Raw genomic sequence first — 25,128 nt, forward strand, 5'->3', positions numbered from 1 at the left:
TGGGACCTGAGTCAGCCCCCTAGCCCTCTGTTCCTCCAGACACACGTGGGTCTGTGACATCATCTGGTTTTGCTTAGGTCATCTGTCCCCTACCCTTCCTCGCCTCTGGGCTTGCTCATGAAGAGCTCTGCAGTGGGGCCTGAGAGGTCCCTGAAGCAGGCGGGAGTGGGACCCAGCCTGGCCGCGGAGTCCAGGGAGGCTGATAAGGCACTGCTGGAGGGAGGGAAGGAGTTGCTCTGAGGCCGCTCAGTCCTGTTCCGTCTTCCAGAACCTGGTTTTGTTGTAATGGGGCAGTGTCTGGCAGAACGAGTCACGGCCACTTACAAATGGCCCTGGAAACCCGTGGGCACTCTGGCCAGACTCCCGGGCAGTCCTGCTCCAGGGCATCGTGTGTGTGTGTGGGGGATTCCTCATTCCTCTCACCTCACTGCTGGGCTGCCCAGGGCAGCTGAGGGCAGAAAGCTCTTCATTACGGACCTAGCTGGGCTAAGTTCTTCTGTTCCATATTGTGGAAAACTACTTCCTGATTCTTCAACTACATAAACACCAAACCCTGATACAGGAGGACAGCACCGAGGGACACCACCATCCTCCCACCGGTATCCCTCTCTGTGGGTGATGAACTGGAGCACGCACATGTCTCCTGGCAGCTCACCAGCTAGGACAGGGCGTCAGGTTTGAAGTGGACATCTGGGGCCCACTCCTCACAGGGTGGTAGTCTCTCCTGGGCAGAGCGGGGTGGTGGGAGTTGAGTCATTCCTTATGCCCCCTTTTATAGCTGCTGTGAACCACCCATCCAGGGCACAAAGGAGACAGCAAGCACATTCCACACCTGCCCGATACTCAGAGACGTGCACAGCTTCCTCTTCCACCTTTAGGAGAAGCAGATGCTGTGGACAAGCTGCCCCATGTGCCCTCTCCACGGCTGTGGACAGCAGTGTGACACGGCAGTTTACTCCTCTGTGTCCAGCGTAGAAGATGTGAATTCTGCCATGTGCCCTCCTGGGTCTCCAGCCCCAGCAATACTGGATGTTCTTGGTCATTTGTTGACATCAAACGGAGGCTCTGGACATTTGTTCAAAGTTCAGTCTTTCAAATGCAAACCTCAGTGCTTTTGAGGTCATAGACTGAGTTCCAGGCAGGAGCTGAGAGTGTGGACTGGAGAACTCACTTGATAAATCTACCTACCGCACGCTCAGGAATGAGGACCACGGAGGCCTTGGAGACAGGAGGAATTGTTTTTCATTTCCACTAGAACACGGGACTTTTAAGGACATTATGTCCCAGGGGATTTTTCAGGAGTCATCTAAAAATAATTACAAACTGAACTTTAGAATAGCTTTGCACTATAGCATAATTTTCCCAACTCAGAGGATGACTTTTAATTAAGCTAACCTACTTGGAGGTTTCAATTATTGAGGTGGTAATGGATAAAATATTCATTTTGATTCTAATATTTTCTGCCTTTTCATTTGATACAAGTTATAATGATTTTGAAGTATTTAGAAATGAGAACTCGAATTACTTCTGCTGTAGTAACTATTTTTTTAACCCCTCAGAGGGTTTTTAATGCCCTGAGTCTACAAACTTCTAGAATTTCAGTTACAAAGCATCAAAGAACCGCATAGGGCACATTCAAAGTTTCTTTCCAGCTGCAAGAACTTTGATTTTGCAAAGTCTCTCTCGTGAAGAAGGGACAAGAACCGCACACGTCTGGGGAGCCCTGGAAGTGCATCTGCCAGTGTAGTTGCCCGAGGGAAACTAGACATTGAGAAACAAGGAATCCCGAGGCCTTATTAAATCACTTTTCAACCAGGAGTCTCCCTGTAAAGATTAGCTTTCACCATTAGGCTCTTCAGGGACAGAAGCAGGTCTTTAAAAGTGCTCCCATTTCCTTTATCTATTGTCTGTATGTGAAGTGTTAAAAGCACCTTTTCTAAAGTGAAATTCCTGTTTCTCCGCTGCCCTGTCTTGCTGCAGCTGGGGCGGGTTCTGCGGAGTCCTTTCATGAAGTTTGTGGCACACGCGGCCTCCTTCATCATCTTCCTGGGCCTGCTGGTGTTCAACGCCTCCGACAGGTTTGAAGGCATCGCCACACTGCCCAACATCACGGTCACGGACTACCCCAAACAGATCTTCAGGGTGAAGACCACTCAGTTCACGTGGACAGAGATGCTGATCATGGTCTGGGTTCTCGGTAAGGCTTTGATTTCAAGTACCCTTTTACCAAAAACTAGTGGTCTAAATGATTGTCAGTTTCTGCTAAAGCTGCTATGCCTTGGGGACGTCACCAGTGTCAGGTGAGCTAAGGAGCAAGATAATTGAATAATTTGGTACATGCCTATAAAAGTTATGCCTTAACTCAGAAGAAGTTTTTATGATCAACTTGACCTGATTACAAGTTTACCATGTTTCAGAAATCTAACTTCAATGATTGAACACAACTAAGTTTTTAGATGTAACTCACTGTTGTGATCAGTTATTCCATTGAAATGCTTGTGAAATAAACCAGCAGCTATTAACTGAGGACTAAAGAACCTTTATGTTGCATTTGAGAGATTTTTAGGAGTTTCCATTTTCAGGATATTTGTTACTTTGCTTTGCAGTAACCCATTTTGAGTACCTGTGTCAGAGTGAAAATTTAAATGATATGAAAAAAATTTGTTGCATTTTAATAAGTGCATGTTGGAACAGGTTTGTCCACTGATCCAAAGTCATTTTTGTCTGTTCTCTCTCCTCTGTCCTGTGTGTTTCTTGGTGTCTTCTCCTTCCCTGAGTTGATGGGCTTGTTATCCCCTTCACTGGCCTCTGGTCTCCACCTGGGCCAAGTAATTATCTTATGAACTTTGTCTTGGTGAACTCTCGGGTTACTGTGCCCTCTCACAGGGCGACCTTGTGCCCTTCGCCCCTCGAGGCACTTTCTGCTTTCAGTTTCGTCCTAAGTGGGCGCCTTTCTCGGGGGTTTGTCTTGTCCCTGGGATGCTCCTGGCCTCCCCAGCATGGGCAGAGCGGGAGTGGGGAGGGGACAGTCCAGCTTCCTGGGTGGCTGGGGAGCCCGTCATTAGAATTCCAGGTGACTGTCTGCTGTGGGGGCTTGTTTCCCCAGTCACCATGGCTTGATGGTCAGCCCCTTGGATTTTTGTAGGGACACCTCTTCTTCTGTCCTCCACGAGTCTGACCTGCCTGCTTCCTTCTCCTCTCTGCACCTGCCACAGGTCCCCGTCCTGGTGGCCACGTGTAGAGCCCTGTCTCTGGCTCGGCGGGGTGTGTCCCTCCCGAGGGAAGCCCTTCCCCCCAGGGTGGGCCTGGGTCAGCAGGCGCCTGGTGGCAGCTTCCCGCTGAACTGTGCTCTCACGCGCACCCTCGCTTCCCCCCGCCCCCCCCCCCAGGGATGATGTGGTCTGAGTGTAAGGAGCTATGGCTGGAAGGACCCAGGGAGTACATCCTGCAGCTGTGGAACGTGCTGGACTTTGGGATGCTCTCCATCTTCATCGCCGCCTTCACGGCCAGGTTCCTGGCTTTCCTTCAGGCAACAAAAGCACAGCAGTACGTGGACAGCTATGTCCAAGAGAGTGACCTCAGCGAAGTGACGCTGCCGCCCGAGATACAGTACTTCACCTACGGTGAGTGGCTCGCTGCAGAGGAAATGCCAGTCAGGAGTACGGTAGCCCCCTCCATCCAAGGCGGGTATGTCCCAAGGCCCCCAGTGGGTTCCTGAAACTGCTGATCTATATATATATTGTTTCTTCCCACACATAAATATGTACTTATGGTAAATTTAATAAGTAAATTAGGCACAATGAGATTAATGACATCCATAATAAAATGGAATAATTATGATAATACAGTTGCTAGCATTGCTTCTCTTTCTTTGGGCATATTATTAAGTAAAATGAGGGTTTCTTGAACAATGAACACTGCAGTACAGTGACAGTGGGTCTGATCACCTAGATGGCTCCTAAGTCTCTGATGGGCAGGTAGCTTATACCACATGGACACACTGGTATTCATGTCCTACGAGAGACAGAATTGGTCTGCACAGATTGAGCGTGCTGCTCAGAATGCTGTGCCATATAACACTTAAAAATGGTTTATTTGTGGAAACTTCCACTTAAAATTTTCAGATCACAGTCAACCATGAGTAACTGAAACCACATAAGCCCCCCCTTAAATAATGGACCACTACCGTGTGTTAGTGTGAAAGGTGTGTTGCACATTTGTGCACAGTGGACACAGCATGAGCCTTGGAGTCTATGAAGCCAGATCCTCAGAGCCCAGAGTCCCTGAGGCTGTGGGTTCAAGCAAATTAGACAATGCAAGTCTAAACTGCTGTGAGAGCAACGTAAAAAAACGTAAGAAAAAGACGTAAGCTGAGGTGCCGGGGCGCTGAGGCCACAGAGAACTGCAGCTGCGGAGACAGAGTGGGGCTCTTTCCGGACTTCTCTGTCACCAAGAGCAGGGGACCCCCGTGGACATCCAGGTGAAAGGTGGCGGATGACCTCTTGCCCAGCACAAACCTGTCCGGGTGCTGTTTGCTCCCTTCCCTGAGCTGCGGTAGCAATTTTCACCTACGTGTATAAATCTAAGCCCTGCAGAGGCGGAAGCTCAGGCGTGGAGTGTGTGTCCTGCTTGGAGGATGACTGTGGAGGCAGTCAGGGTTCACTGGGGGGCGAGTCCAGGTTGGAAGGCTGGGCTCCTGCTCTCACGTGCAAGGTCTTGCCCCGTGTGGAACTGAAGCGTACCCAGCAAGGACACTGGTTCAAACGAGCCAAGGATCACCATTTGCACTTAAGAATTAGTCTTTATTTGTGTGTTACCTATGTCTGACTCTTTCCATAACTTACGTGTGTTGAGTTTATCTGTGTCTATTTAATGGCTGTTGTCTCAAGGGGACTTTGTGACTGCTGACGTTCCCACCTCCTGGACAAGTGACTTTCCAAGACTTGGCTTCTGCATCTCCCAGAGGTCAGCTTTTGCCACATGCTCACGGGGCAGCACATGACAGTGACGTGCGGGAGTGTTCAGTGAATGTTAAGGTTTCTTATTGCAATGTCCACAGTGTGTCCATGCTTTTGGAAATGACCCAGTTCACACAAAATCAGCCACACAGTTCTTCACTGACCTGCCGGGGAAATGGATCTACCGCAGACTCAGTAACCTTGAAAGGCTCTTTAGGCTCTTGTTGTGAATCTGCATCCCCAATCTTTACCCTTCCTGGCCTTTTTCGTCCTCTAGAAACAAGTCAACTTGCTTGGCCGTCACCTGGCAGCACTACTGTGGCCCAGTGACACTCTCCCTCAATGCTGTCTGAGATTTCACTTGCATAAACTGATAGACGAACTGATTTCCCACCAAACACGGGAAAGAAGTTTCACTTCGGGCTGGGACAATAGCTCAGTGGCAGAGTGCTTGCCTCGCACAGGTGAGGCACTGGGTTCGAGCCTCAGCATCACATAAAAATAAGTAAAATAAAGATGTTGTGTCCATCTACAACTAAAGATATTTTTTAAAAAGTTTTACTCCAGCTATGCCCATTGGACACCAGAAGAGCTGGTTAATAAGTCTAACGATGAGGGGACAGGCCAGTGGGTTGTTGCGTCATCCTGGACACTTCGGTGTCTGTGAAGTGCTCTAACCTCTTTATCTCTTATTCTGTTTTGGATCCATGTGTTGTCAGTTTAGTGTCTTTACACTGGTCTTTTCTCCACTGAAAGTAATATAGAAATTTTGTTCTTGATTAACGTAAGAATAGCACAGTTAACTAAGTGGGCTGAGAGCAGAGCCAGCTACCTACAGGACAGACCCTACTGGTGCCTTCACTTTGCCTGCTGGCCAGGGCAGGGCGCTCCATTGTTCATCTCTCTCTCTTTTCTAGCTAGAGATAAATGGCTGCCTTCTGACCCGCAGATCATCTCCGAAGGCCTGTATGCCATCGCTGTTGTGCTCAGCTTCTCTCGCATCGCCTACATCCTCCCTGCCAACGAGAGCTTCGGCCCCTTGCAGATCTCTCTTGGAAGGACGGTGAAGGACATATTCAAGTTCATGGTCCTCTTCATCATGGTGTTTCTGGCCTTCATGATCGGCATGTTCATACTGTACTCTTACTACCTGGGGGCCAAAGTCAACGCTGCTTTCACCACGTAAGTCGAGCATGAAGAGGAATTCCAGCAGGTCTAGACGAAGCAGGAGAAAAATTTCAATTACCGTAGTGAAGGTGTTTTTAAGAGCAGGAAAAAACCCATGAAAACAGTCAGTTCCTGCGTGTGATCATGTTGCTCCACAGCTTCATCTCTTTTACCTTAGTGAACATTTGGCCACAGAATCAATCAGGATTCGGAAAAAATCCTGGACAAAATCTGCTATTTTAAGAGAATGGAGTATGGGATTTCTAATCCTGGATGTCTCTTTCATCATGTTAAGTTTAGGCCTGTCCCTTTGTAGCTAGTACTACTCCTCTGAAACGGAAGCCTGGTTTGTTTCAATGAGTCCTTGACAGTGCAGGGAGGAGGGTGAGAGGAAAGGGCGTGTCCTGGGGCCCCCTGGAGTGGTGAGGCCACTTCCTGCCCAGGGTCACACTGTTCCTGCACTGTGACTGTCTCCCCGGGAAGCCTTCCTTGACCCAGCTGAGTCTCCCTACCACTGCGGGCCTCGGGGTGGAGGTACCCCGACTGTGGGTCCTTCTCTCCCGTTGGTGTTCGGTGGTCACGGCGATGGCCTCCCTGTATCTTGGTCCCTGTCGTGAGGAGATCATACTCCCTCCTGCCTTTCCTTGGTGAAGCCGCCGCTGGGAACCAGCTTCACTCTCGGCAAGTTCCCCGTAGACGAAAATAGCATACCAAGGCCTTGCGGACATCTGAATGGTTCTGAACTAGTGTTCCCAATAGTTAACAGAGAGCAGGTCAGAAGGTGAGAGAGACTGAAATCCACTCTATTGTAATAAAGAAAAAACCAGCTTGAACCCGCTGGGGAAAGCACAGAGGTGCACAGTGCCACCCCTTTCCCTCCCCCTCTTTAAATACTATTCCCATTAATTGTTTTCCGGAAAAAGAACTTGCTTTAGAACCTTTCTTTGTAATGGAATTTTACATAACTGTTCAAGGATTATTTATTTAGTCCTCGGATCAGGGATCACAAGCCAGTCACATGTTAAAAACAGCCATGTGCGTTTTGCCAAAGTGGCTGAGGAACACCAGCGGGGGACTGGTGTGGGAGAGCCGGGTGCTGGCTGTCCTGAAGGAGGAATCAGGAAGTCCTGTGATCAGGGGAAACACGCGGCTCGATCCTCCTCGTTCCTCCTTCCCCTGCCCTGCTTCATGTCCAGCGAAGGGTGGCTTCTGGGGAGGTGACACTGTTGGCTCTCAGGATCTGTGGGCTCCTTGTAAGTTCAGCGAGCCCTGGGTCACGAGAGGCCTGACAACATTGTGTCCTTGCTGAACCCTTACAGCTGTTTTTCCTTGTCCTTGTTCCCTACACGGCACAGGAGAACAACTGTTGCAACAATGGCATTGCAGTGTCACCATATCCAGTATTATAAGTCACCTGGAGATGGTTTAAAGCAAGCAGGAGAGGTGCATAGGTTACATGTAAATACTAAACCTTCTTTAAGGGACTGAGCACCCACAGACGTCCATATTCCCAGGGAGTCCTAGAACCCAGCCCCAACAGATACCCAGCGGTGACTGACTGTATGTTCTTGTGACAAAAGATTCAGAGAGGTGTCTACGATGACAGGCTGGTTCCCTCCCACCCTTGGCCCCCCAGTCTGCTAGTTCTCCCTAGTTCCAGAAATGCCCGTGTCTTTGGAACACTTTGAGATTTTTTTTTTTCTTCATAAAGTAGAATGTAAGTATCTGTGTTCCCCTTGTCACTCAATGATAGAGGTTTTCACCATGGCTGTCTTGTTTCTTACTTAACCCTCCTCTGGCATCGCTGATGTGAACACGTGGAGGTAGGTCTGTCTCACTTCCCCCCATGGTTGCATGGCCTTCCAGGTCTGGATGCTCCAGAATTATTCAGCCTGTTCCTTGCATATCTAGCTTGCTTTTATTCTAAAAGCAAATTATTTCATAGCAAATGATGCAGCAAGGAATATGTTCATACGCTTTTTTAAAGTAGATCCATAATTTTGATTTCTTCTCTACTCCAGGAAAACTGACTTAAATATCTAAACCATCTACCAAATCAAACTTCAAACTCTCATCCTCCCAGGAGAAAGGAATGGGCATTGTAATATGGCTTCAGCTTTCTCCTGCTGAGCACAGACAACTTTCCCTGGAAGGTCCTTCAGAAAAGCTCCGTTGGCCATTTAATCACCAGTCCTGAAAACCTGAGAGGGGGATTTCTATTAACTATCTTCAAATTGTTAGAAGTAGTTACTAATGTTTGTTCTGATTGCATTTTACATCTGTATGGTGTTCAGCCCTAACTTGTCTTTACTTCTGAATAATTAATACTTAGAATCATTAATTAATTACTGTGTGTCTTTTTTCTCCACAGTGTAGAAGAAAGTTTCAAGACTTTGTTTTGGTCGATATTTGGGTTGTCTGAAGTGACTTCCGTTGTGCTCAAATACGACCACAAATTCATAGAGAATATTGGATATGTCCTTTACGGAATATACAATGTAACGATGGTGGTGGTTCTACTCAACATGCTCATTGCTATGATCAATAGCTCCTATCAAGAAATCGAGGTAAGCCCACTGTGTCCCCAGCATCTGCCCTTGCCATCCCACTCTGATGGCATGCGACATCTGTTTCTGGGCCTTGTGGTCACAAAGAGGCTCCTATCCATGCAGAGAGCCTGCTCTCAGCTGTGTCCCCCGCCCCCAGCAGGTAGTCACACCTGTCCAGTTCTTCTAGATCCCAGGGGGTCCCTCCCACTCCACCTCTCTCAGGGTGTCTCAGAAGTCTTGAAATCACTGACCACGTGCCCTGCCATAGGGAGACACATTTTGTCTCCTGGGTTAGCCAGTCAGCGTCCTTCCTGGTGGAAGAATTGCTAGATGCCTGCAAACACAGATGGCAAACTTTATCTGGCCAGAATCTCTAGTCTCTGGAAACCGCTCTGCTTCGGATCTCTGCTTGGGCTTGGGGTGGTAGTATCGTCTTCACTGAATGTATTTCCTCCATCCCCCAGTTTTGTGCTCAGTATCTTCCTGGTGCCTAGCTGTTTCTCAGCTCTACCAAATCTCCAAGTGTGTTTAGAGCCTCGCAATATAGTGTCCCCAACGCAGAGATCAGCTCCTCCAGAAATGAGAGCTCAGAGCGCTGGACACCCACCTAGGGGGTGCGTCCGTGCCTGTCTGGGCTGTGTGACCTGAGCAACCCAGCCTCCTCCACCCTGGCCCCTCTTCCTGGCCCCTATTGGAATGGTCATGCCATCACCATGGGGTGGCCCTGAGGAGAGGAGTAGATGGAGGTCGGTGCAGGCTACTGGGGAACCACATGACACTTGGGGGCATGTGTCAGAAACATAATCTCCCAAAATCTGTTCTAAATTCTCATTTTCCTTTTGCCCTTGGAGTATAATATGTCACGTGTATAACCTGGCTTGGGTGGGTGTGGGGAGGGGAGAATGAGGTAGAGAGCAAAGAACTAACTTTGAACATGCAGAATCGGTGGGGCAAAGAATCGGGGGAGGGAGTTAACACTTTTGTCCTTTCTTGCCTCTAATTTTTTCTCATCTTTTTGTCTTATCTTGTGAGGATTAGGAAATTCTGGTTATATTTTACTGGATATAGACAAAGGAATATGGAAAAGAAAAAGTTTAAATGGTGTCATAGAAGTGATCCTCAGTTTATCCCATAGCATATAGAGATCATATGCAGAAAATTATGTATGAGTTCCTTACTATTTCAAAAAACATTTATATTCATTGCTAGAATTTACATTGTTACTGGAATATTTAGTTTAAAAATTTAGTAGCTAATTTTCAAATCAGTAATTTCTATTTTGCAACACAGGATGACAGTGACGTAGAATGGAAATTTGCTCGTTCCAAACTTTGGCTCTCATATTTTGATGATGGGAAAACCTTGCCCCCACCCTTCAGCCTGGTTCCTAGTCCAAAATCATTTGTGTATCTCATCATGCGGATCATCAACTTCTCCAAATGTAGAAGGAGAAGGCTACAGAAGGATCTAGAAATGGGAATGGGTAACTCAAAGTCCAGGGTAGGTATCGACAACTTACCAAGACCTTAAAATCCATGTTTTGTCTCTTTCTCCTTGTCTTTCGTTGTGTAATTTTTATGTGTGATGCAATAATTTTATGTGTGAACCTAGAAGACCTTGAAAGTGGCCGTGCATCCCACCAGCTGCTATAGACAAAGGCTTGATGTCTGCATAATGTTTCAAGAGCCACTTGTCTATGCCTGGGCGGTCAGAAGTTCCTGGGAACCACCAGATTAAAAACAGACAAGACTCCCTTGAACTGTTAAACGTAAACAGAAACTTTGTTGTTAGGAAGCACTTTGTTTTGGTGTGTTCCATGTTCTCGGCTGTGATTCTGAAGTTAAATAATTTTAACCTCAGATCATCCTCTTCCTGTTCATAGACTGAGCATGGCTAGACTGGGCTAAGTAACTTTTTTCCTTTAGAATCATAAAACCGAGTCAGGCCTGAGAGCTCCTCAAATAACTCCAAGCCCCTTTTATAGTAGCAAGAATGGCCTGCCTGCATTGTCCCAGTTGAGTCAGACTTTGATTTTAACAAACGTTTCATGATGGCACTTTATGAGCGTGAATTTAATTTTCAAAGATAAGCTTGGTATAGGAGACAGAAAAATATGGGAAAAATTCAAATAACAGTGAAGGAGGAAGATAGGAGAAAATGTACAGGCTTAATATAGAATTTTTGTCTAAAATTGTGAAAATGGCCTGTAGCTGAGGCAATCTAGAAGCCCACAGGATTTTAGGTTAATTCTCTAAAATACAGGCCTTCCTGAGCAGAGGTGGGTACTTTTTCTCAGTTGAAGCTGGGGAAAAGAGGATTAATGCAATTTAATTTCTCGCTTTTTAAGATAGAGGTGAGTTTGCAAGATTTGTTACAACCCTAGAATCTTATTCTTTAAGAATGCAATCTTTTAATCCTCTCTGACCTGCATGTGAGCTCTGACAGCTGTTAGGTTGCAAGGGAATAAGGATTATGGCATGCCAAGATTTAAAACAGAACCTCGTAAGCACACAGCGAGAAGCATTACAGTGCAAGGAAGACAGCCCTGCTGCTGGACTTGGGCTTGAATCTTGGCTCTTAGGAGTCAGAACAGGTAGCGGGGATAAACCATGTGGCCACTTGAGCTTTAATCGCTTCCCCTGAAAGAGGAAGCTTCTGGAGGGTTGTGGTGAGGACTGTGAGATATGCAACGTTCCAGCCTCAACAAATATCAGGGCCCTTCCCTGTTCACAGTTTACAAAGTGCTTTGCAGTCCGTCTGAACCTCAGGCAGTGCTGCAAGGTGGGTATCCGGTATTCCATTTTATAAATAAGACAACTACACCCTTCAAATTCCTCACCTACAACTGGGCTGGCTGTGCAGGGCAGGTCTGGGTCCAGCTCTCTGCTGCACCTGGCTGCTCTGTGCCCAGCAGCCCAGTCCAGGCTGTGGCCTCCCCTCTCCCTCCCTGAGCTGTACTTTCAGCTACGGGGCAGCAGGTCCCCTAAAGGGGCCTGGTTGGAACTGTTGTCCTGGGTGGCTCCTGCTACTGCTGAAACTGACTTTGCTTTGAAAGACTGAAGTATATAAAAGGAGTGTCCCAGGTGTGGAGTTTGCAACTCTAGCACCTCATGGAACACACCTTAGTTTTCTTCTTTCTTTCTGTAGGCAGCTGAGTCCGTGGACCTCTTTCCTGACCCCGTCATAAAGTAGAAAGGGGAGCTCAGGTTGAGAAGAGCACACCCAGGCCGTGGCTCCTGGACCCCTCTAAAGGAAACTAGCTTCTCCCAGGAGTGAGGGGAGCATTTATGTAGGATGTCCACTGAGGGTGTCCCCTTAGGTCACCTGCTCCGGCCTGTGTGTGCCACGGGCAGGAAAGGCGCTGGTAGCAGAAGATGGGCTGGGCTCTCATCTCTGGGGAGGCAAGAGCCTCGGCATCCTAGGCCTCCCACATCTGGCTTAAGTGGTCGTTGTGATTCTAAGTTGCGCATAGGCCTGCTCAGACCCTGTCACCTTCTGCACGGGCATGGACCCTCGTGTATGCTGAATTCAGTAAAGATTCGGAGAATTCCACTTCCCCCGTTGTTCTTTCTGGAGGAGGGAGGCCCCCGATCAGCCTTTCCTGCTCACCTGTCTGGCTGGCCTTGGTTGGTGGGCAGACACTGACCTCCAGTGGCCACGAGGAGAATTAACTCCGCTAGATGAGGTTTTCACTGCAGACCAACCGGAAGGGTCCGCGCCACCTCCACTCCCTGCATCCCTCACCTCCCACATTGAGATGGTGGTTCTCAGGTCCTGGGGCGCATTCGCCTTTTTGGACGGTGGGGGGGGGGGGGCGCTGCTTTTGAACCACACCTACCAGGGGGCAGTGTGCCCATGAGTAATAGGTCACAGGGAGTGGATGTGCCTCTGTGCCCCTCCTACTCTCATTCCTGCCCAGAGTCTAGACCCCAAGGAGAGAAGCAGAGGAGGGAAGGAAAACCAAGATTCTTTAGCCCAATTCTCTCCCAAGTGTGATCCCAGCTCTTGTACAGCCTTGAGAAGATGCATTACTGAGACTTCTCTTTTAAGGCTATGGGATCCCACAGTGCTACCCAGTAACGTGCCCTGCGCAGGCCCAGCAGCCGACTGAACGGCTTCCCTGGAACTGCGCTTCCAGGGGCCAAGTGCACATCTTGATCAAGACCAGGTCCCAGGGAAAATTGTGCCCAGTAGGAGCCAACTTCTAAAAAACGTGTTCTCAACCAGCAGTTCTGTCCCGCCCATCTTGCCAACACTGGGACCAGTGTGAGCGCGTCCCCCCAGAGCTTGCCTTTGGAATTAGATGAACTCACGTAGAAACTCAACCTCCACAAGGTGTTCCTCAGAAATGTGACCAAGGAGAATAGGGGAGACTGTGCTTCTGATTCCAAATGAATGTATTCTAATTTACTAGGTTAATTGTATTTTTTCCTAGTTAAACCTCTTCACTCAGTCTAACTCAAGAGTTTTTGAATCACACAGTTTTAACAGCATTCTCAACCAGCCAACACGTTATCAGGTAAGAACTCCTTAGACATCTCTCTTTATCTGTGTGTGATTCTGTGTGTCTGTGTGTGTGTGTGCATAGCGAGTGGCGCTATAAGACGGGAACAGAGAAGATGAGAAAAGAACACTCTAGTTGGAGGGGACTTTAGAAATCAGTCCAACTGCTCCTCCCCCTTCCCCTCCCTCTCCCCCTCCTTCTCCCCCTCCCCTTTTTTTGGCTGAGGAAGAAGAGTTCTTTTCTCAATATTGAAAGCAAAATGTTGCTATAATTTCCAAAGCATGTCTCATAAACCTTGAACTGGACAAAGAAATGGGAGTTATGGTGTATTAGATAAATACCTCTCTCGCAGTTTGAAAATCAGACCTGTTTCTCCAGGCTTTTCTCCAGGGCAACCCATCTTCCAAGTGACTGTGGTCAGGCTGTGCTCTTTCAATGACACTGCTTTAAAATACCTACAGACGCAGGCCTGTAATCCCAGCAGCTCAGGAGTCTGAGGCAGGAGGACAGCATCAGCAACTTAGCGAGGCCCGAAAGCAACTGAGTGAGACCCTGTCGCTAAATAAAAATAAAAGGGGTTGGGGATGTGGCTCAATGGTTAATCACCCCCGAGTTCAATCTCCAGTACCAAAATAAATAAACAAACAAATACAACACTCTTTGCATTTGCTGTTGGCTGTGACCCTTGAATTCTGTTCCTCAGCTGGCCTCATTTTGAGTCTTTAGATTCTGGTGTGCGCGGGTGTCTTGAGGACAAAGGAAGTGATGATGTCAGATGATGCTGGGATCGTGACACACCCACCTTCACAGGGCTTTCCTGGAGGAGGGGACTCTGCAGAATTGATTGGCTCACTGATTACCAAAGCCATTCTTTTGTGGTTACATTACGTTCCCTATGGTGTGCTTGTTTATCTCATCCAGCTCCTACTGAGAGAAAGGATATCGCCAGTATTTAACAGTTATAAGTAATACTGCCATAAACAACCTCGTGTACTTGACATTTCAAACGTGCAAATGTGGAGAATTTTCTGGTTAAGTATCTGTGTATTTAAATTTTTTAGTCATTATCAAGCTGATTTTGATGGAGCTTGTAACATTTACACTTACAATACATGTATGAGAGTATCTGTTTCCTTCCTAAATCAAACAGTGTTTCGCAAGGGCTTTGGGTCTTAGCCTATGAGAATGGCTTCTGTGCATGAACTTGACCTTTACTTTGAATGAACTTGACCTTAATTTTATGTTTAGTGTTCTATATTCTTAGGACCCAATGTCTACCTGCTTTTCTTGATGGTTTTTGGTATAAGTTAAGAGGAATTCTTAATATTTTAAGATATGAGCTGTTGTGTTATGAGTTGGGAAGTTTTTTGCCAGTTTGTTGTGTGTCGATATTCACAAGTGTTATTTCTCCTCCTACTTTCTTATTTCTGCAGTCACCTTCCCAAGTCTATTAGGTTGGAGATTCGTGCAGTCTTTGAAAAGATCTTCTCCCATCTGAGATCACTTAATAAGCTTTCTACCCATCCATATTTCTTAAGTTCTGTCATCTGTTATGTGAAAATATTCAACCATGTAGAATATATTTTAGCATAATATGTGGGGTGGGGATCCAAATTCATTTTTTCTTCCAGATGATTACATAGCTCAGTGTGTTTGAATAATATTTCATTTATACTGATTTGAAATCCTGCTTTTATTGCTAAACTCTGGTATCTATTTGTATTTATTTCTAGCTTTTCCATTCTGTCTATTCATGCAATTTGACCATATTATTTTAATTCTTGTAGTTTAAAACAAAATCAAACAAATGAACCCCCGTTTTTTGCTATTCTTTCTTTTTTCTCCCCTCTCTCTTTCTTTCTCCCTGTCCTGTTTGAATTTTGGAGTTGATTTGTCTACTATACAAACAGCCTGGTGGTATTTTTACTGAGATCAATGTTTACTTAAGGAGAATTGGCGCTGTGTCGGGTACTGGGGGTTGAGCCTGGGTGCTCACCCCTGGGGCCCACCCCAGCCCTTTGTGCTGTGTTTGGAGACGGGATCTTGCAGGCTGCTGAGCCTGGTCTTGAACTTGCCGTCCTGCTGCCTCGGCCCCCCGAGTGGCTGGGATCACAGGTGTGGGCATTGCACACAGCAGGGACTGGCACCTTATGATGTCCTCATTTCCTTTTGAGAACACAGTGACTTTCCACTGGTTCAGGTCTGCTTTTATCTCTTTGGAGTCCTGTAAATAGTCGTCTTTGTTCATATTAATTAGTATTAATGTGGTACCATTCACACAAAACCACCAAACACCAACCACTGAAGGGCTAAAAGAAAATGGACATTTAATTCTCTTTTCTTTTCAAGAATTTGGGGTGGGGAGCGGCTGGGGAGAGAGCTCGGTGGTAAAGCACTTGCCTAACATGCATGAGGCCCTGTATTCAATCCCCATCACCACATTAAAAAAAAAAAAATAACAACAACAACAACAAAAAAAAAAAAGAATTCAGGAGGTGGTCATTCTTTTCTTCTATCTTCTTGGGTTCCGTACCTGAGGTTTGCAAGTTAAACTGTCAAAAGGCAGACTAACAATAGCGAAATAAAACACTCCGTGATAGGTAGCTAGGATTTAGAGCTTGCATATATCTTGCCAAGTGCAATAAATTTGTTGAGAAGTGAAAGATGAAGAAAATAGAGTTGGAGAATCTAGTGGAAGACAGGGTTATCTTCCTAAGGTTGGCTTGTGCAGACCCGTCCTGGTGCCGACATTCTGTCCCCAGGCATGACAGATTTGAAATCCTGGCCTGGGAGAGAGGAGGGGGAATCTTTCCCAGAAGAAGATTTAAGTCCAGCTTTCAGGCAAATGGAGAGTGAAGTCAGGGGAGGGTAGGTGAGTGCCTGATGGGTACTGAGCAGCAGCAGCCTGAGTTTGAATTAGTAAACACAAGTTAGTGAACAAAAGAGTGAAAAGAGGCTCTGGCTCCCTTGGGAGGAAGCTGTTCCACGCCCACGTCTATTCCTTCTCCCTGTCTCAGTGGATGTCAGGAAGGAACCTGGTTTTGCTTGTAAGGAGAACCAGCGGGGTCTGCACCTTGCCACCCCTCAGTCTCAGCTTTGGGGATCTTTTTCCAGGCCTTCCACACCCTGGACATAGAAAATCCGTAGTCTACACCATAAAGTCACAGTGTCCTCCGGAAATGTGACTCATAAGTGTCCACAAGAAGTCCAGATAACTCCTGGAGGTCTGAGGAGTGAGGATGTTAATCTACAGGCTACTATAGTTAGTTAGTAATTTGACTGAAAGAGGCAAATTCAATAAATCTGTTATTGCTCAATTTAATTTTGGGTATTGAAAAAAATTTTAAATGGCACTTTTACTTTTTATATGTGAGTTTCCTGGTCGTTTGTAGCACTATGACTATTAAGACAAACAGGCAGCATTTGCTGCACAGAAGCATGGATGACCCTAAGAAACTCGGAGTCCCAGTAAGGGAGCCATTTCCTCGGGCTCTCTGCTTTATACACTGTGACATTCTCTCTGCACCAGATAGACACCTGTAAGTCACCACTCAGGTCTGGCAGCTTGCCTTCTGAGCTGTGGTTCAGAGGGTGACGGGGGATCCCCTTCAGGAGCTGTTGCAACAGGGGGAGTCCCAAGGGAGGGCCTCTGCGGCTGCCCGAGACAGGCAGCCTTCCTGAGGACTCACAGGAACCCTGCACCGCGGACCAAGGGTTTCAGTTCAACACAAGGCGCTTTCTTGGCTCCTAGAGGGGCTGCGACTTGGTGCACCGGGGTGTTTAAGCTGGAAAAATCACAGTGGCGTTTCTGTGGGATGTGGGACCAGCTAAAAACGCACCAGACATTGAAGGGGAAAGTTGAAGCCTATAGCAGGCAGAAGGTGACAGGTGACAACAAGCTCCCCTTCCTTTCTTCCTCTCAGTGAGGGAAGTCGATGAGCTTTGTTCAGGCTATTTCTGGGGAACTTGAACCACATGGGAATTTCTTTTAAAAAAAAGGTGTCCTAATTACTTATCCATGACAGTAGAATACATTTATCCACTTTGATGCATCATCCGTAAATGGAGTATAGTCTCTCACTTTCCTGATGGTACATGTGGCAGCATCACATTGCTCATGCAGTCATGGATGTACATAGGAAACGATGTGTTTCCTTCTACTGCCTTTCCTACCCCACCCCCTCCCTCCCTCACTCCCTCCTACCTAAGCTAAGCCCCAGTGAGCGAGCATCCGCACATCAGAGAAAACCTTGGCCTTTGGTTTGGGGGGATTGACTTATGAGCTTAGCATGATATTCTCCAGCTCCATCCGTTTACCATAAACTTTCTATTTTCCTACCACTTTCCCTTCTGGCAGTGGGTGGAAGACTACGTAGCCTTCCTCCGTATAGTTTCAGAAAACTTGATGTAAGTATTTGAGAGAGTGTTGCATCGGGGAACGTGAGCGGCGACATCTCAGTCTTCAGGCTGCGGTAAAGCATCCTAACTGTAGCTGACCTTCTCCAGCAGAACCTGTGCTTTTACGTGCATTGCATTGTTTCCTCTGCATAGCTCCTTCTGGCCTGAGTTTTATTGCCCCGTTATAGAGATGAGGAAAGGAAGCTTAGAGATTCAGTGTCTTGAGCTCTGGGCTTGTAAATAAAGGCCTGTATTCAAATTCAGAGACTCCTTGCTCCAAACACATTCTGCCTCCCCTTCATCTCAAGAGGTTTTACTTTTTGCAGAGGTAGGGTTTACAAATAAAAGTTTTCTCAGTGGTTCATGCAGACCACCTACAGCCCTTCACTCCCAGCTCCTCTAAGCCTTCTGTGTCTACATGAAAACTATGTCCACCAGGTCTGAAGGGCTCTGGCTGCTGAAGAGGCAGCGCGGCCGCCTGGGCTGGAGAGGCCCAGGAAATGTGAGGCAGCAACTATTTGTTGTAATGGTTGAAGAGTTTTTATTTTATTACATTTAAAATAGCTAATTATGGACTTTTTCAAACACAGAAAAGTATCGCGAGTATTCTCTTTGTGTCTGTGCTGCTGCCACCTTGACTTGACAAATGCTTTTGCCATATTCTAAGCCAGGCATGGTGACAGTGCCTGTGGTCCCAGTCACCCTGGAGGCTGGGGCGGGAGGACCACCTGAGCACTTGAGTGGAGGCCAGCCCCAGTGGAAGAGCCATATCCCTGGCATAACAAAAGCACTCCGCCACACTCTTGGATAGTTTTTGTAAGAAATTTTTGACACAACTTAAATCCCCTGCTCTATGGCATTAGCTGCCACCCTCCCCAGACACCCTCATTACCTGGAAGTCACGTGTGCACTCTGCCCAGGCACACTTTTAGATATCTATCACCTACATAAATACATCCATAACATTATGCACTAGGTTTTTTGAAATTTGTATGAGCGTCACATACCCTTTTTCTTCACTTATCTTCCTACTGTTGTCTGTATTGATACACTTATATCACAGTTTTTATTCTAACTGCTGTGTAACGTTCCCCTGCATGAAGAAACCACTTGTGTCTGTTCCTTCCTTCATTGAAGGACATTTAGCGAGCTGCTCTGAACTGTTGTAAAGATGAGCTAAATCCACCTCACTGTTCTGTTAACTGAGATCCCTGATACGCTCACCTCCCTCAGGGAGTTGTTCTGGGTAGGTAAGAAGTCTTGCCAGTGTGGCGGCAGCCCTGTCTGTCTCTGGCACAGAGCCTGGCCCGGAGCTGGCTCTCAGTGCACACTCACCGACCAAAGGATGAGTGTGCCTGTGAGCCAACAGGAGCCAGGCTCCAGCTCCCACACCCCGCCACGGGTGTTCTGCTTTGCTGTCACTGGTGAAGTGGGCATTGCCCACAGCGTGGCTCTGCCTTGGTCTGTTGTGATTCTCTCAAGCAGGTGTTTGGAGGAACCAAGGTGACTTTGCATCAGAAGGTCCCTGATTTCCATTTCCCTGTGACTGAGTTTCAGTTCAGGCCTTTCCCCGTTTCTTGTTACCTTGGAAGCGTGGTATTTGACACATGTAGCAATGCTGAGCTGCCAAGCATCACCGTGTGCACACTCAGAAACCCACTGTGTGCACACTCGGAAACCCACTGTGTGCACACTGGGAAACCAACCAGGGATGTCATGGGTCCACTCTGTGCGCCTGTGCATTTCCACCCTGCCCCGCCTCCACCCCGGGGGCTACCACCTCCTGGAGGTTGGTTTTCTAACCTCTTGCTTTAGTTTTCTTTGTAAATTATAGGCTTATTAAATATGCAGACAGTCCTAAAACATAGGTTTATTTCCTACTGAGCTTCGTAACAACAGTCTCATGCTCCGTGATCTGCAGCTGGACTCTCCCTTCAACGTTGTGCTTCTCAGGTTCCTCCCGCTGCCGTGTGGCTCACAGTGTGCTCCTGGGCACCGCAGTGAGCACCCACCGCAGTGAGCACCCCCGTGACTGGCTTGTCCGTCTCCTGTTGCTGTTTGTTTCCCGTCACCCACGCTGGTCAGGCCAGGGCTGCGTCTGTTCTGCCTCTGGGCCCACCGTGCGCCTCCCTGGGCCCTTCCCGCTTTCTGCACGAAGGCGCACTAGTGTCTGGCTTCAGAAGATGAGACCACATTGCTCTCAAAGTGGCTTGTCCAGGAAAGGGAAGGTCCTCGTTGATCCCCGTCTTTCCCAGCACCTCTTGGCATTGCCAAGTTTAATTAACAAGTTGTGTCTCCCAAGAAAAGAGTGTGGATGCTCCGTGAGCCTGCTGGCGTCCATGTTCCCATTGCTGTGAGCGCCTGTCTGCCTTTGGCTCTTTTGAGTCTCCCTGTTGAGTCACAGCTTTTACACGTGTTTTTACATATTGGATGCAAACTGTTTGTCTGTTACAAGTCCCGACTTGGCCTGCCCTGCACTCAGATCTAGAGATCTAGAGTCCTAAGGACACTTAACAATATTTTCCATTACAGTGGGAAATTTTTGTCTTTTTTGAAAGTCCAGTTCCACTTTGAAATAAATATTTCTCCTATACTTTTTTAAAGGACTTGAAGGTTTTGTCTTTCACACTTAAGATGCACTAGAATTAATTTTTGTGTTTCGGGTATGAATGAAGACTCTAGTTTTTTTCAATGTGGACAAATAATTACCCTATAAGCACCCTTACTTAGAGTGGAAAATAACAATGACATATATTGCTATGAGGGGAAAGCCTGGGATATAACATGATACCCAGGAAATGTAAAATTTCATACGTGCAATAATTATGAATATATAAAATTTAAAGAAAAGCTATTAGAAGGACATGTGAAAATTACAACAGCGATTATCTTGGGATAGTGTTATTATCAATGGTTTTGTTTATTTCTTTTGCTGTTCTCTGTATTTTCCAAATTCTTTGTATTGAGCCTGCAGTAACAGTGTGAATAAGGCAGTGTCTGTCTATGGGGATAATATAGTGCCAGTGCTCCTGAAAGAGAAACCATTTCTTATTTGGAAGAGAAACCATGATTTGAAATCTTCCAACTCAGCGTTTTGTAAAGCTTCTTCCATTTCTGAGGCATAAAGACAAGTTCGTGGGTCACGCAGTGAAGTCTCAGACAGGTGCAAGGCGGGGAGGGGGGTCTGAGGCCTGGGTACTGTGTCCCTAGTTCTGAGAACTTCCTCCAGGCATGGGAGGCCCCCCAGGAGCAGTGTCCAGGGCTGTGTGACCACTGACCACTTCTCCTTGCCCAACAGCAGATAATGAAGAGACTGATCAAGCGGTACGTCCTGAAAGCGCAAGTGGACAAGGAGAACGATGAGGTGAACGAAGGTAAGCCCCCGAGCAGCCCGTCCTCCGAGACTGAGGCAGGGGAGCCTCCACAGCAGGGCGCGGCCTGGGCTCCCCCAAGATCGACAGGACAGTCTCCCGTTGCCCCTCCAACATGCCACCTTCCAAGCGAACAGCATCTAGGTGTGGTGCAGAGCAGTCTCCCCTCTTCAGGGTGCCCAAGATTCTTGGCCCCTGGAGATGGCCGTCCTCCTGACCCGGGGTCCTCCATGGTGTCTGCTCCGTTTCCAGTGAGTCCACACGAGACTCGACATGTTCCAGTGATGCAGGCAGAGGAGCAATGGGGGCCCCTCAGGTGGACCCTCACTCTCCAGGAGGCCTCTGGCTTATCTGGAAACAAATCTCAAGTCCATTTGCCTTGTCTGAAGTTTCTGTGTGAACTTCACTTTGCCCACGGGCTTCCTGCCTAAGCACGTCTCCTTCTCAGGGCGCTTCCTGGGCTCGGCCCTAGAGCTGGAGGGTGGAGCACAGGCCTAGAGTCGGAAAAAATGAACCTGGGGAAAACAGTTTCCTGAAAACAGAAAGTGTCCCTTCCCCCGAGACATGCATTGGATCTGTGGACGGGGTGAGAAGGGCTGGCCTTGGCATCGCTGTGGGTGGTGGAGCCTTTACCTGATCCGTCTGAGATCCCTGCCGATCGTAGCCGACCCAGTGGCACATGTGTGCAGAAATGAAATCTGTGAATACGCGACTGAGAACCAGCAACCTAGGGGTTGATCTAGACAGTGTCAGGGAGAAAGAAGTGGGATGGGTGTTTGGTTTGGAAGGCAGAGACCTGCTCGGCTGTGTCATGGCCACCCCTGAAAGACAGAACTGGAGCAGAGTGGGAGGAGCTTGACGGGCATAAGAGCTTCAGAAACAAGTAGCATTTATCAAGCGCTTGCCCAAAGGAGGAACATCAATGAGATTGAGTTTTGGACAAAATTCTTACAAGAAAGTTGATAACAGAGCTCATGCAGGGTATTAGATGAAGTAAGTTTTCATCTAATAAATGATGAACTAAATGCAGCACTGATGTGTAGTCTCTGCGTACAAGGAAGGGTAGGGTAGGAGCGAGAAGCAGGGCGGTCCACCATGGTACCCAATGACGTGAGGAAATTAACTGGACTGCAGATGTAGTTCAGGGGTAGAGCATGCGCTTAGCACGCACAAGGCCCTAGGCCTGATTCCCAGTACTACAGAAAAGCAAAAGCAAACAAATCACAAAAAGCACCAGAGTGCTTTTATTAAGTCCCTCGGAGACTGTCATCTTCAAGACATCCAGGTTTTGATTGCAATCTCCCTATGCTCAGAGCACCACCAGGCAGAATCACGGCACAGCCCTGTTTGAATGCCGACATCCTCCTGTCCTCCCCAGAGAACAGAGGCTGCCCGTGGCCAGTGGCATGGTGTCGGAACCCCTCACCCCACCTCTGCCCCAAGCTCACCTGTTCCCCGGCTCCAAGCTCATTACCTTTGTCTGCCCTAATAAACAGCCCCTTCCGCCCATTCCTTTCCCCTTTCCACTCTGATTTGTAATTTGCTTATTTATGGAGCATTAGGCCCTTAGATAGAGTGATTCTTTTTAGTGAAGGTTAGTTTTGCGTGGGTTCCCCTTGATGCTGGAAATGGGAGAGATGACCAATGGGTGTGGACCTGAGGTCTGTGGGACAGAGGGAGGAGGGCAGATGAAGAGAGAAGCTCTGTAGTCAGTTAACCAAGAAGACCCTGCATTAAAAGCTGGGGTGGAGCTCGCTCGGCATGCAGAGGCCCAGGGTTGGATCCAGCACAATAAAACAAACAAAAAATGTTGGGTTTAGCCAAAGGACAATGCTTGGGTTTCAGCCCTGTAGACATAGCTGGACTGTTTCTATAGCTCTGAGCAAAGGTCAGTGTGTTTGTGAAGACAGATATTTTTTAAACCTTAGGAGACTTTAGGAAGCAAATGTATTCAAGTCACATGAGTTTTATTTTGTTCTTTTCTAAATTCAAAGAGAATCACCAATTTTATATATATATATTTTTTAATACAAATACAGGCGAATTAAAAGAAATCAAGCAAGACATCTCCAGCCTTCGGTATGAGCTTTTGGAGGACAAGAGCCAAGCGACCGAGGAGCTGGCCATTCTGATCCACAAACTCAGCGAGAAGCTGAGTCCCAGCGTGCTGAGGTGTGAATGATGGCGGCTGGAGCCTCGGGGTGCACCGCAGCACAGACGTGGCAATAACGCTTCTAAGTGTGAAATACTTGAAAAACTGGTGTACGTTTTTAGTAGCTACTACCTTTATCATGTGACTCTTCAAAGGTTAGGGTTGAGGATTTTGCTGTTTTATCACATGAAAACGCATTTCATTGTCTGCCTTGACATTACAAACAACAATATACCATTGTATTTAAAGGCCCAATATTACTACGTTACTGACAGTTTTGTCCATTTTAGAGTATACTCTGTTTTTGCACTACCTGTTTGCCTCCAAGAGATTGTAAACTCCTTGGAGACAGGACTATGTCTTATTCATCTTTGTGTCTCCAGCACCTAGTACAGTGCCTGGTACATAGTAGGTGCTCAATAAATGTTGAAGCCAAGTGAACTGAACTGCCAATAAAATACAAATAAAAATTCATCACTGTGTAGCATACCTTCCCATGTCCAACTGCTCAAGAGTTTGAATTTTTTTAAATAGAAATGGAAGAAATTTTACAATCAGCTATGACCTAGTGAGAACTATGACCTATTTTCTTAGAATTTTAGGCATTGCTGATAATCCCAGGACCAATGAGCCCTGAGTGAGAATTTAACAATGAGGTTGGTTAATAGAAGACACATTACAGATTTAAGTGTCATCGGATTGTCCCAAACAACACATTAAAGATTTTTCTAAAATAGATGACGTTTGCTTTCTGTTGTGGACTCTGACTCATTGTTTGTGAGTAATGTGAATTTAGTCGATGGGAAGCGAGTTTTTTTTCAAGTTTGGGGGCAGATGGGTTTGTTATCTGATGATGGCCGTCTCATTTCTACATCCGATGCCTCAGGGCTAAGTAAGATTCCAACCCCTGACTTTGTGTCTTGCCTACTTGTTGCGTTCTGGGCTTCGGCAGTCAGCTGACGGGAAGGCGTGGGAGCCTGCCTGGAAAGACAGTGCCCGGCACCACGCGGTGGCCTCCCCAGGGGCAGCTCTGTTGTCATTGGCATCTCCCACGATTGACATCCTTTTCTCATGAAAGGACTTCAGCTCTTCCTACCTGACCCAGATTGTGATGGACCTTGCTGGATGTCCTGCACAGCTGAGCTGAATGCTGGTAATGTCCACCGTGCACGTGACTCTGATAGGAAAGGGGACGTCAGCCATGGGCTCTGTGGTCTCTTCACAGACTGCAGAACACTCGGGGTTTTTGTCACCAGCTGGGTTTAAATCTCCGATAGAGTTACTTCAGCACCCTGAGTCTCCTCACCCGGATGCTCTCAAGCTTCTCAGGGACACCAATTGTGATCATCAGAGAGTTGGACACCTGATGCTCTCCTCATCCCTGTCACCCAGCGGGGCTGTCTAGAGACCAAGTCAGCAAGGGGCTGGGGTGTGACTCAGTGGTACAGTGCTTGCCTGGCATACAGGAGGCCCTGGGTTCAGCACCTAGCACTGCCAAAAAAAAAAAAAAAAATTAAATGAGACCACATAAAGCTCTTTAAAGACTGCTTCTCTGCTTCTTAATTTCTACTTGGGGGAGTGAAGAAAAGGACCTGTATATTTTTTGCTACCTGTGTAGACTATTTCCTTAACTTTTGTTTTATGCTAATAGCATAATAGTATTTGTATGCTATTAATATTTTATGCTAATTTATGCTAATAATACTTGTCTTAAACATTTTTCCATTTTAGGATGAAAATTTTACAAAGCAAAGAAATTTTAAAATATTTTCAAATTTTATGTATTTTATGTCACTCCTCAGAACTGAATGAAATAGTGGATTTTTCCATTGTTGTATGTTACTGTGAATTAAAACAGCAGTGATATGTAGTTTCTACAAGAGATACTTCAGTGTTTTCGTATTGTCTAGGATCCCAAGGTGGAGGTTTTGCTTATGGCGTACTCAGTTGTGTTCCTAACTGAGCTTTGAAAAAGAGCTGAATGAGGGGCTGAGGATGGGGCTCAAGCGGTACGTGCTCGCCTGGCATG

At 47.0% G+C, this 25,128-nt stretch overlaps 1 protein-coding gene across 4 annotated transcripts in view; it reads left to right on the forward strand.

The window, feature by feature from the left end:
* Trpc3 (transient receptor potential cation channel subfamily C member 3) overlaps window positions 1-24,133 on the forward strand; it is a 62,299-nt gene extending 38,166 nt beyond the window's left edge. For 3 of the 4 annotated variants that reach the window (XM_076863881.2, XM_076863884.2, XM_076863885.2), the window contains exons 5-12: window positions 1,981-2,197; window positions 3,390-3,623; window positions 5,876-6,140; window positions 8,497-8,692; window positions 9,965-10,174; window positions 13,110-13,193; window positions 20,875-20,950; window positions 22,987-24,133. In XM_076863881.2, coding sequence (XP_076719996.2) covers window positions 1,981-2,197; window positions 3,390-3,623; window positions 5,876-6,140; window positions 8,497-8,692; window positions 9,965-10,174; window positions 13,110-13,193; window positions 20,875-20,950; window positions 22,987-23,129 — 1,425 coding nt within the window. In that variant the 3' untranslated portion in view covers window positions 23,130-24,133. The remainder of the gene's footprint in view (window positions 1-1,980; window positions 2,198-3,389; window positions 3,624-5,875; window positions 6,141-8,496; window positions 8,693-9,964; window positions 10,175-13,109; window positions 13,194-20,874; window positions 20,951-22,986) is intronic. The other variant, XM_076863882.2, reaches the window with a different exon arrangement.
* Window positions 24,134-25,128: the final 995 nt, after the last annotated feature.

This window comes from Callospermophilus lateralis, chromosome 8 (genome assembly GCF_048772815.1).
Source record: "Callospermophilus lateralis isolate mCalLat2 chromosome 8, mCalLat2.hap1, whole genome shotgun sequence".
NCBI classification, from domain to species: domain Eukaryota; kingdom Metazoa; phylum Chordata; class Mammalia; order Rodentia; family Sciuridae; genus Callospermophilus; species Callospermophilus lateralis.